This window comes from Spodoptera frugiperda, chromosome 6 (genome assembly GCF_023101765.2).
Source record: "Spodoptera frugiperda isolate SF20-4 chromosome 6, AGI-APGP_CSIRO_Sfru_2.0, whole genome shotgun sequence".
Classification (NCBI taxonomy): Eukaryota; Metazoa; Arthropoda; class Insecta; order Lepidoptera; family Noctuidae; genus Spodoptera; species Spodoptera frugiperda.
Genome location: NC_064217.1, coordinates 10,955,667 through 10,968,935, shown reverse-complemented (window position 1 = coordinate 10,968,935; position 13,269 = coordinate 10,955,667). Strand labels below are relative to the sequence as shown.

Genomic DNA, 13,269 nt, shown 5'->3' with positions numbered 1-13,269 from the left:
TATTTTATCAGGAATAAATTCCGCTTGACTCGCTCGTTTATAAGCTAAATCTGATAGAGTGTATGAGGAAAATAAAGGCTGAGGTATATTTTATAGTATTAGTTGACCCTTTGGAAGATACAGCCTATTCACATAAGATTATATCCTCGATTAAAGTAGGTATGAGACATTGAGAGGACGTGCCTGAGGACCATTATGGGTTGACCAACATAGTCATTTTCTATGACAATGTTGGTCTTGGGATGTTACCTTTTTAAATCATCATATGTAATGATGAATATTTCATTCAATCACAGAAAAATAATAGGAATAAAGGGAACCGCCTTCAATTTTCTTTACCACGTTTTTTTAAACCTTCTCCTAAGTCTGAAAAATACTATGCTGAATACCGCATAAAAATCAGTTCAGTCAAACGCAATATAGAGAGAAACAAACATACATATTGATCTAACGCAGAACCTCGTTTATTTTGAAGTCGATTAAAAATTTGACTGAAGGGAAGATTCGTAAACTGAAATTAAAAGAATAGAATACTGATTTGCATAAGGACAACAATGAGTTCAGGAGATTACTAACAATTATTAGCAGATATATAAATACTATTACATACTATATTTTTTTTTAAATATTATAACGTATATACAATTGTTTAACACTGACCCTACTTCAAGAAAAAATCCAAATAAATATAAACCTTGAAGAAACAGCCAAATGCGATTCGAAAATATTTGAATCTTAACGGATTGTTGTACGAAATGTTCCAAATTTAAATTGTTGTCCATAGACAGCAGAGCGTTTTAGTGCGAAAAGCGTGATTGATGGTATGAATGATGAAGTGGAAATCTGTTTTGTTAGGTGCTAAAATTAAAAAAAATGTGTTTTTCTAACAAATAATTTAAATTGTTTGACAAGAGATATTTTGCAGCAAGTTTAAAACTTAGTATTTAGTTACGTTTGTATTTTCTTTAACTTTTCCTCCAGTATCAAAATGTTTTAACCAATAACTTTTGTGTGAGCAGACGGGTCACAGACGGTAAGCGATCAGCGCCGCCTATGGACACGCGCCACACCAGATACGTGATGCTACAACCTAGTAGTGGGGCCTGCAACCTACAACTACTCGCTAGAGTAGTTTACTCATTTACTCTAGATGGGGTGGTAGTCTAATTTCAAGTTCAGCCAAAATTGATTGACGATTAGCAGTTTGCAATGTATATGGTTCTTGAGTAAAAAAAAACTAATAAATACTTGTCCAACTGGGGATTTGCCTTCAAAACTTTGTTTTAAACATCTATACCCAACATTCATAAATAAATTGTTTATCCAATAAAAAAAAGCTACCAGCCGAATTGAGAACCTCCTCCTTTTTGGGAAGTCGATTAAAAATACAAATTCACGAAAATATGATAGTGCTTGGTTATATGACAAATAGGTAATAAACATCTTTAGCTACCTTACATGATACTGTTAATGATTTGGTTAGTAACCCTACAACGACTTGGTGTTAGTTATGATATCAATGTTAGTTCCTTTCCCATACTGACATTCTAGACTAATGATCATCTTAGTTCAGAATTATAATGCCGATATTGTGAGGAGATATTGAATCAATAAGATAAAATTGCTTAGGTAATGAAATGACTGATTCCAAGAAGGAAAGTTATGAACCATATGTTCTTCAATGTAAACTTCAACATTGTAGTAAAGAACCAAGATGATGCCCCGATACCCACAACTCCAAGGTTCCCATGACAACCATGCGTAGCATTGTGCCCATTACCTGGAACGCCACGCTCTTTCTGTCCACGGTAGCGGTACCCGGGTACTTAGGTGTCGTTTTCACAATTTGGACAAACGTATCAGGAACATCCACGGCCACCTCCCGCCCGAGGAGCACTGGCGTCGTGTCAAAGCCAGGGGGAAGCTTGTACGACGCGTACACAGCCTCCCTGATCAACACGGAATCTGTCCGTGCCGAGTATGTGACTCCCTCTCTGCAATCTATCAAAGAATCCTCGCCGTTTGATATTAAGAGCTGGATTTTGTGGTCACTCAAATTGTGAGTGGTGTTTGAGGCCACGGAATCGGATCGTTCCGAGTTAAGGTCTCCACATTTGGCTGTTTCTGAGGACCCTTTGCTTTTCTTGCTGCCGAAGCTGCCGGAGCCATCGGAGCTTTGTGGGAGGGACAGCAATTCTATGGTGCTGTTGTTCTTGAAGCTGCCCGACCCGTCGGAGCTGGGCGTGGAGATGTCGATAGTGTGCAGGACTGTGCTTTGCTTGCTGCCAAAGCTGGTGCCCGAGCCACCGGAGGAGAGGAGAGGCTCATCGTCCCTGGATGTCCGGAGGCGTACCTGCGGGGGCCGCGGGGGCGGGTAGCGGGGAGGCGTTTTGTTCCTCGCGATGAAACTGTCCGGAACGTCCACCGCCATCTCGCGGTGGGGACCTGGAAAGTGAAATTTGGAAATAAGAATTTGAACGTTTAATAATTTGGGGAGCTTACAGCTATGTTCTTGTACACTTCATCCACAATCTAAACTTATCTCGACTACCAAATACCTCCCATATTTCAATAACACTATTATCATCCGAGTACATCCATAATTATTATCCATCCAATTACCACCTGCCTAAACAGAATCTGCTGCAAAATTTAATTATCAATATCTCTCCACCGGTGACCCAGCGCACACCGCATGCGATCACTAGCGTTATCTGCTAATTACATGGACTCTATGAACACTGGCCTGAAATATCTCGGATATTTATTACCCTTTGTTAGCCGATAAAAAGGTATTCATGTTTCGCGGAGATAACAGCGGTATGTTTATTTTTATTCTGCTTTTCTGAGGAAAAATTACATAAGCGATGCTTAAATATAGCGTAAGTACTTAGATAGGGCTAATGATGCGGTGTTTCCCGCACTCGTTTTATTTTGTGCATTAAAATTAGGTGATCAATTGAGTTATTACGTTGTTGTTATTCTACAGACGTATATATACATGGTAGGTATTTAGAACAAGCATCTAGCTTCACAGACAGACAGACTGACAATTATTTAGTTCACGTTTCAATATGGATAATACTTCCTTACGCACAAACATTGTCCATTACAATTCTAATATTCTCAATATTTTAATTAAACTTGTAATTGGCAAGCTAGTTCGTAGTAAATTCTATCTAATATCACGAGACATATTACTATTATTGAATAAAACGAAGTACCCAAATGCAATTTAAGTTAATTACAAGTACATCTATACTAGTCTTCCTTAGTTTTTGCTCCATTGTCTGGCAGAGGCCAGGCGGGTACAAAAACTAAAGAAATAATATGTTTGAGGTCTTCTAGGCTAACAAAAAATTAGGAATAATGGTTATTCTTGGTCGGTTGGCTATTGTTTTGTGAGTATCACTTTGATTTCATTTTGTACGTGAATGATAATAAATCTTGTGTGTACAGAAAAAGTGTGTGCAACCAAGTAAGCAAGTTCATTATCATTTTAAAACCAAACAATGGAACACAGGTAATTAAGGTAGTCATATTTTGACAGCAAAACCTCGTAAAAAAAGTTTTTTAATCTGTACCAAAACTAATTCGAAAGCCAATAAAAAGATGGCTACGAAAAATTCAAACTTTTAAATATGGAATGCGAATTTAAACTAACACAACGGCAACGAAGTGAAATTATTCAGGAGACACACAAAAGCCCGTAATAACGCGGATCCAGGGAGTTTTGTCAAAAAATTAATGAACGCCTGAATTAATATCTGGCTGAATTACTGAGTTCCATTGCGCGCCGAGAATTTTTTAAAAGTTACCGTTTTTCATGATTTTTAATCTGGCACCTTGTTGGGCGGCGGTTGGAATATCAATGTATGATAAAACCTTTTTTCCGCCCCCGCTTTTTGACAGTTTAAAGCTTTCAATTCAAAGATTTTAACTGAAATATGCTTTTTAATTACTTTTTTCAATAAAACACCCAGATAAATAAACAATGAAACTTCATTAATACCTGACTATTGAGACTAAAGTCAAATCAACTGTCACTCATCTCATCACACGCTGTAATAAACATTCCGGTCCTATTAACTCTAATACGAAAATCCGCAATTTCACTCAATAACAGATGTAACTTTCTACTTTAGATGACAAGATAATATTTCTATATATAAAAGAAGTAATATAATATGCTTACCGGTATCAGAAGTGAGTGAGAGCATCGTGAGCATGTCTTTGTCGTCATCCGGGGGCGGTCGCTTCTCCTCCTCGGCTCCTAGGACCACTATGCTGGACCCCGATCGTCTGCGCGGCCTGGAATGTTATAAATTGATAATATTAATAATGTAATCTAAAATAAAAATGTTTACTCAGTTACAACATCAGATATCAGATATCTTATCAGGCTTATATCAGAAATGTAGTAGATACCTATTATGTTGGTAAAGCTAATGCTTTAGGACCATATTTGGTCCTTCGGTACAATTTCACTAGACAATAAAAATACAGTACTAAATAATTCTATCAATAAAACAATCACTGAAAATAAACTTGAAACAAAGTCAACGTTTCCATGACCTTCTATCGTGCTGTCTCGTTTTTTATCACGACTATCTATCATCTGGTTTTGCAACCTTGGAAGTAACGTCATTAAAGTCTGCAATTTTATAAAAAAGCTGAAGTGAAATGCTACCAGCAATGAATGCCGACTCATATGATTATTCCTACCGCGAACAGAAAAGCATTCATAGCTAGCGAAGAACTTTCGAGAAAAAAGTTGTATCGCTCCGTTGCAGTTGCAGCTATGCACATACGGCATACCGTTCCGCGTAAACTCACAAGAAATATGGTAAACTGACACTATTATCAACTTTATAGGAATAAAGATATTTTTCTTAATAAATGAAAGCATTTCCTTGGCATTTAAAGATATAGAAATGATAGTAAATGGTTAAAGAATAGGAGAGTCAACCTAATAATGTTTGCAGTGACAATTTTTTATTTAAAGATATGCAAAACGTATCTAAAATGGTACACACATTTTAGATACCATACTATACCAACCATGAAAATTAAAATTAAAAAAAGAAACAAGAGTTAAACATGTAAATAATAATCCTTCAAGTGCAGACAATGGCCAAGTAGGTAATAAAACAATTAGCAATAAAAATAAGAGTCATAACAATAATAAAACCCATCAAATAAAAGGAAGCGCGTCCGGTACCGGACGGCTAACGTGACGGTCCGGGAGCAACGGTGTGAGACGTCACGCAGACGTAACTTAACACGTTACGTTACGTAACGGACTCGGAGTAATTACGTGGTTTTTGCGCTACAGGGTAAGATGAATGTGCTAAGTCCGTGCAATTTATGATAGACGTTTGTTAATGTATTGGTAACACGCTTTTTTTAATGGCGGTGAAAATGTAGGTATTAAGATTTATTTACTTATCTATATTTAGATAATCTTGAATGTACACAATACAATTAAATAAGGCGAAATTAATGCTACATGGCATTCTCTAGCAGTCAACCTTAGGGTTTAAAGAGAGAGAAAGACTGCGAAAGAAAGGTACGGAGAATAAAAATACAGTAATGTAAAAAATTTATAGAAAAATAAATATAATTAATGAGATAAATATGAGTATACATAAATATATACAGACAGATATACATCAATATATAAGATCATCCAGTATCATAAAAATGATATCGACGATATATTCAAATGAAATATTGTTGACGGCTATATTTTTACCATCAATATGGAAAATGACAATTTAGTACATCAGTTAACCTTCGATAGGGTTGCATAAATTATTTGTCACACAAATATTCTACCTAAATACATATTACATCCAGAACCATCAAGTCACGAATTCTAAATATAGCCTCCGAAACGACTTATCCTTTGATTTTCTGCTCCGTATCGATACCCTTCGGCACAGACGTCGTATAATTAAACCCAGAATCAGCAGTTTTCAGAGCATAGTGATGACACCAGAACATTTTGCTGCTAAAGGTACTGGAAAATTTACCATTTTAATCCTTAACTTATACAATCTCCACTTAACATCAGTAAAGTGATCAAAAATATAAGATTGTTTCCAAAATAGGTCATTGTCATTAAGTATTTACGAAGTATTAGAAAATAATGCATAGTAAAGAGTATTTTGGTATGAATCAACTGATTTAAACAATATTTTTCGCGCTAAAAGACCAATATTGTCCACAGAAACCCGCATTTTATATGACCTTAAACAATATTTTAAGCTTTCTATGATCACTATGCTGCAAGAATTATCAGCTCTTAACCTCACTATAAACACAACTAACTTCACAAGCATTGTGTATTTAAATACTTATTTGTCTTTAAACATAAGTCAAGTGTAAGTTAATTGTCTATTTGTCTGTCAGACATTGAGTAATGGTTGAAAGAAAACATAGTGACAATCTAAAAGCTAATTTATTTAAACATTTCTAGCTAGACAAACGATAAAGATGGATCTAGTAGACAATATTCGCTTAGACTTAAAATAGTCAATAAGTTTTGTGGATACAAAAAGGTCATACAACGAAAGACTACTAAGAACCAAGGATTTTGTTAGTGCCCAATAAGTTTAGTACACAATGTTTAATTTTGATATCTTCATTAGTAATATTCTCTCTCAAAAGTTTGACTCTAATAACATTTGAGTGAATATAATCATAATAATATGCTAATTGTCACAGCATCATCTGTGAAGATGGCGAGAATATTGTCAAACAATGCGAATGATTTTACGGGTAATCCCGTCAGTAAACTGCTTACTTTTATTATCTGCCCGATGCCCGGGTGAGGGAATAAAACGCACGGCTATTCCGTGTGGTACAATTTTCAAAACTCACGAAGAAACATCATCATTCTACAAAATAAAGAACTGTAAAAATCTGTTATAATTACTAAAGGACCACGATTGGTCCTTCATCCCAAATTCAGTGCCGTTTTTGCCATAATCTGTTTCCTAGTTATTTCGGAATATTTTTTTCCAAGAAACATATGCTAGCTTATCTTTCTACACGCTCCTTCAAATCGATTATATTCAAGAAATCTCGTGTATAATCGGTATGAGTCACAGACTTTGATCAATTGTAAAAATATTCCAGTTTATAAAAGTCTTAAACATCTTTAAGAAATTGCATACCGCAAAAATGAATAATAGCAATTCGTAAATTAACAAAACAATTAACTCAGTTTGCTGCAACATAAAATGTTTCTTAAAGTAAGTCCATTTAAACCAATCTTTCATTATCGACAAGAAACATCAGGCGTCGATATCGCACCACACCCCGGGGGCCCAATATTTCCAATTTCAAAGGGAGCCATAAAATAAAACTGACTAGTGCGCCCATCCGTCCGCTCAGGCCGGGAGTTCTACACGTAAACTACTAATGTTAGGTCAATAGTCCAGGACTGTAGGAAAAGGGTGCGTAGGCGAACGTTTTATTTGTTATCGAAACGGAAAACTGGGTCTGTGTTTTATTTGCTTATTTTTTTCTTGAGTTATTTATGTGCGGACTACTTTATGGTTGTCGCTTGTCGCAGATTGTTGCTATAATACCTTTAGTATGTTCTGTGACCTCATATCTTTATCATAAGTGTACCGGACTATGTTTTACACAAGAACTTATAATAGTGTTTTGGCCTCTAAAGTACAGATATTGTATATACCGTCCATAAATATGCTGCAAATAAGAGACATTCAAACTAATTTCCAAACTATCTATTTCCTTCAAAACAAACGCCATGACATCATCATTCACTATCCTAAAAGGCAGAATACCCGAAAAATACAGCACGATGTCCCTTAGGGCACAGCTTCTATCTCCCAGCTCAAAGGATCAACATGATATGCAATTATCAAAAGCCTGCCGGCAGTAGCTCTCGGCTTCAGTCTAAATAGAAAACTACTGAATTCGTTCATTCCGCTATTTTCTCGCGTTTTTATCATCGCTGCCTCGTTTTGTATGCGGATTTGAAAAATGAAAATGTGTCTGGATTTTTGGAAAAAGAAACTCTACGAGTTCTGGCTTTGTGCAGAGTGGGGATGTTGTGTTTTTATGCTCAGTTTGTGGTGGTAGGTTTCACAGCGAAAATATACCAAAATGGTTTAGGAAATGGCAGTAAGAACGTTTTAAACCTAATAAACAATAACACAGTAACAGCATCATTGTTGTTTTGAAGCATTATATTTCAGTTGAAACGAACACTGACCTTACTTAAAAATGTTATTAGACATCGAGCAAAAAGCTCATATTACGTAACGGTTGAACCTAATGCACGCAAAACTATTCGATTTTATATCGATTTGCGGTTGTCCGACTATAGTGGTCGGTTAACGAACTATTGTGAGAGAAAATACCTGTGCTGGACGTCAATTTACAATATAGACGTATTACCTAATGCGGTGAATGCATTTGCTACCTATTATTGGTCACTAATTCTAGACAGATATATTTTAAGCTAAACGTTTTTATCTCTTGCCTAAGCAAAAATGTGAAAAATTAGTTTAAAAAGAACTGAAATTATACAATTACAATTCGGTAAAGTAGAATGAATCATCAAAAATTTGCATTCTACATTATATTAGTATAGACCCACGCAGGGTTTATATGACAAGCTCCTTTTAATAAGCCCTTACAAAACTAAGTTGCGAACTATAAGCTATAGCTTCATGTATGACTAGATAACATAGGTAAGGTAGTATCTCACAAACGGCTCCATAGAACCTTCTTGTCCCCCACGTATAGGAAGCGGCCTCAATAGTACGTGATAATAGGCCGGCCTCAGTCCAAGAGCGGCTAGGGGCTATTGTGAGCTGACCCGGTTTGTAAGCCTATAGCGATATGCAGAAGCCGATTATCTTAGTTTGCACCGGGAAAGCTATCGACTTGGCCTTTCAGATGGTAAATGAAGAATTAAAAATATTTAAAATTGGATTTTTAAATGTGAAACTTTAAGGACCGAAGGACCAGCTTTGTTTGGTCCTTTCATTCGTGTTAATAATTTACGCAGACGATTGTCAATATCAAAATCGCCATTGAAACTCTAGTGTGATACCTAAATAGCCTGAAACCGAAACCATTCGATCCAATTATAAGATTAGCTCAATTAATCAAATAAAACCCAACTCATTTATTAATCCAGTTCAAACTAGTTCACAATACTCTATAACAAAACAATTACCCTTGAAACTAACATTACATTAATGTATATCAAAATAATATAATATTTTCTGATGAAAGCTTGTTCAACAATGCCTAGTTACACCGGCGTTATGCGATAGTGTCGCTCTGACATGTCCGACAGGTTCTCGGGAAATATATATAAAGATGTATGCCACAGTCTTATTGTCACAGATACATCTATCTTATATTGTTAGCCCACATTGTGTACCAACGGCAACGTTTATGCTGCAGTGAAATTGAAGTGACTTGAAAAGGATTCGATTCAATGCGAGTTCAGTTAGATGGATCGTGGAGTAATTTGTTCTGAACATATCCTTATTCTATCACGAAGTATACGAGTATAAAGATCGCTATTTTATAATACATTCAAATATTTTTTAAGACGGCATTCAAAATCTCCTTCATTGCATGTGTGTACATTTTTCGTTCTTTTCTCCTTTAGTTAGGACATTAACCGCCATGGCGGGCAAAAATGACCGGCGCGAGCAGATTTGCCTTCAACATATTTTTGTTAGCAGTCAAAAATTAAGTCTTCGAAACGCCATTCTTTCAAAAAAGATGACCCTATTTGCTTCCAAATATAATATACAACTAAAGGCCCAGAAAAACAATTCCGTCCCAGACTAAACTATTAATTATACAAACCATATATTCCAATTATAGACGATCGTACCTCAGTACACACACATGCATCCTAGGACGGAGCTCAGAGACCTAACAATGGGCATTGTACGCGTTGTCTTGAACCACACGTGTTTGACATTCTACAGCTTATATGTAACAGAGATTGTATCGTCACCATTGTGTTGTAAAGTGTCCGAATTGACTGTCTCACTGTCTCAAGTTTGAACATTCAGTATTTACTGTTGTATAGTTTGATTGAGTGACTTCGATGATCGATGGTTGGTGGTTTTGGTGCTTGTTTTATTTGATTTATCTCTGATTTAAAGGAGAGGTGTGGTAAAATGTTCTTCCTATAAGTTGCAGATTTAAAAATGATAGATCTAATACGAAACGAATGATTAGACCGAAAAAACACCATACAAAGTTATTTAAGCGATTGATGACGTTACTATCATTCAGTAATATTTACAGAATTCAGTAAAATATATAATATTTACAGAAGGGATTATGATAAAAAATCGTATAATTTACTAAACGAATGATATAACAAACTAGCACATCCACTAGCAACTATTATTAAACCATTTATAAATAAAGGAGGGAAACAGATACTAGAATAGTTTGTGGGTCAGCAGGTGTGGGACCTCTATTACGTAAGCAAAAAGGTTCAGAGTTATTGGAAAACCGTTCCGAAAACAGTATTCGTTCCCTTTTCAAGTTGATACTATGAAAATATCGAGACTGTTAGAAACAGGCGAAAATACTAGAATATTTTTATAAGAGTTTGACTTGAATTTTGTAACAGTGTCTTTAAAAATATAGAAGATATTTTAGCTTATTTTCATTAATGGAAAAAAGACCTTAAGGTTCTGACTATAGATTTGAACATAGGATAAAGTTAATAAGACGTATTCATGTAGATATAATTTAAATATGATGACACACATTATGTTAGAACATGTTTGATTGACGTATGAAAGTGCTGTCTTTTAGAATATCACACATCAGTCATGGTGTAAACGACACATGAACGTCATGATGCATGGTTTCTCTCCGAAAGGGCAAGCAGAGATAATCTTTCTTTCTGTTGGTATTTTTATTAAACGGTTTTTATTTAACTTGGTTTGTTTGTTTGGGTCAAATTTAATAATTGGTTGACATTTAACTCCCTTCCTGACGTCTGATCTGTATTGTTTTTATGTTTGTTAAATTAAACGACTTGATGTGAGATGACTTATATTTTACATTATTTTACAATGTTAATTATTTACTATATTAATAGGTGCGACTGCACTCGACACACACTAGAATGACAGTGGTCGTTGACCTCAGACCATAGTGACGGGGTAATGACATGAACGAATGATACTAAATTAGTGATGTAACATCCCCCTTCTTAAATTAAAAAATTAATCTATTTCATCGATTAACCTTTGTGTTGGTCTCACAACACGACCTGACTTGGTTTTGTACAATTGTGGGAATTTTGGATTCTCCGGCTCCTGTCTGTCACCCTCATCTCTCCCCTGCGAAGAATTGGACCTCATAGGAGTAGGGTTGTCACTGCCATTACAATATTTATGCCTTAAGTGTACCCTATTTCTCCTATACCTGACTTTATTTATATCTTCTACAATGTATGACCTATTATCTGGACATCTTTCCTTCACAGTGGCATGTTCCCAATGACTCTTAGGATTTCTCTTAAAATATACATGATCATTTGGTTGTAACATAGACAATGGTTTAGTATTCCTATTATAATACTTTGACTTATTTAAATTATTTTTGACAACAGACTTTTCATATTCTTTAAATCTTACAACCTTTGGCTTTAACCTTTTATATGACACTGGTATGTTATCTCTTAAAGTTCTAGACATTAACAATTGAGCGGGTGACGACAGATTATTCTTAGGTGTGTTTCTGTAATGCAATAATGCTATGTATGGATCTGATCCATTTTCCTTACATTTTCTTAGCATATTTTTGACAATTTTGACTGAGCTTTCTGCTTGACCATTTGACTGTGAATGATATGGGCTAGTGACTACATGTTCTATGTCCCATTCATTTAGAAAATTTTTAAATTCTACTGACTGAAATTGTGGACCACCATCAGACACTAAAGATAATGGTATCCCATGACGTGCAAAAATTGACTTTAAATGTGTGATTACATTGCTTGAACAACTGTCTTTGTTTAACAAAGCAATTTCTATAAATTTTGAGTAGTAATCAGTGACAATTAGATAAGTTAAATTATCAAAGTACATTAAATCTATACCGACTTGTTGCCATGGATACTTACAAATTTCAAAATTTTGTAGTGGTTCCTTTTGGTTACATGGTTTGAATTTAGCACATATTAAACATTGTTCTACTATGTTTTTTATATCTGTAGACATATTTGGCCAATACAAAGATTCTCTAGCTAATTTCAAACATTTATTTATACCTTGGTGACCTTTATGTATTTTATCTAACATTTCTTTATACATTGACTTAGGAACAATTAATTTAGAACCTTTAAATATTAAATCTTTAATTACATGAATTTCAGCTTGAATGTTCCAATATGGTTTTAATAATGGACTTACATTGTTTTTATTTTTAGGCCATCCTTCATAATAATGTTTCTTTAACAATTGCAAACTTTCATCTTTCTTAGTTTCCTGACTTAATTTTGTGCTATATTCTTTACTAATTGCTAGATTTGAATACATTAAATTTACATGACATGACATTTCAGACTCATTTTCAGGTACATAATTTTCCTGAATAGCTGCTCTTGACAAAGTATCTGATATATACATTTCTTTACCAGGTACATGTATGACTTCTAAATCATATTTTTGCAAGGTTAACATCATACGTTGTAATCTTGCAGGTACATCATGAAGTGGTTTTTTAAATAAATAGACTAATGGTTTATGATCAGTATGTACTGTTACTTTATGACCGTAGACATATTGGTGAAACTTTTCACAACCAAATTGTATTGCTAACAATTCTTTCTCAATTTGAGCATATCTTTCCTGGGTTATGGTGAGAGTTTTAGAACTATATGCAATAGGTTTATTATTTTGCAAAATTACTGCACCTAATGCTGACTTTGACGAATCGACTGACAAGACTAATGGAATTTGTGGATTGTAATGAGCTAAGACTGGTGATCTTGTGATCTCCTCTTTCAAAATTTTAAGACATTTCTCATGATTCTCATCCCAAATCCAGACTGAATCTTTTTTCAAAAGATTTCTTAATATTTGAGTTTTTTCTGACAAATTCTTGATGAATGGACCTAGGTAATTAATCATACCTAATATTCTTTGCAACTCTTTGACATTGGTTGGTGTGGGCATCTCGAGTATTGCTTTGACTTTCCCTTGATCAACCCTAGCACCATCTTTATTAAAT

General features: G+C 34.9%; 1 protein-coding gene across 5 annotated transcripts in view; it reads right to left on the bottom strand.

Moving 5' to 3' along the window:
• Nucleotides 1–13,269, bottom strand: part of LOC118267599 (protein PALS1) — a 152,987-nt gene that overhangs the window by 67,388 nt on the left and 72,330 nt on the right. For 4 of the 5 annotated variants that reach the window (XM_050694260.1, XM_050694261.1, XM_050694262.1 and 1 more), the window contains 2 exons: nt 4,196–4,311; nt 1,781–2,445 (listed from right to left, as the gene is read on the bottom strand). In XM_050694260.1, the coding sequence (XP_050550217.1) occupies nt 1,781–2,445; nt 4,196–4,311 (781 nt within the window). The remainder of the gene's footprint in view (nt 1–1,780; nt 2,446–4,195; nt 4,312–13,269) is intronic. The other variant, XM_050694265.1, reaches the window with a different exon arrangement.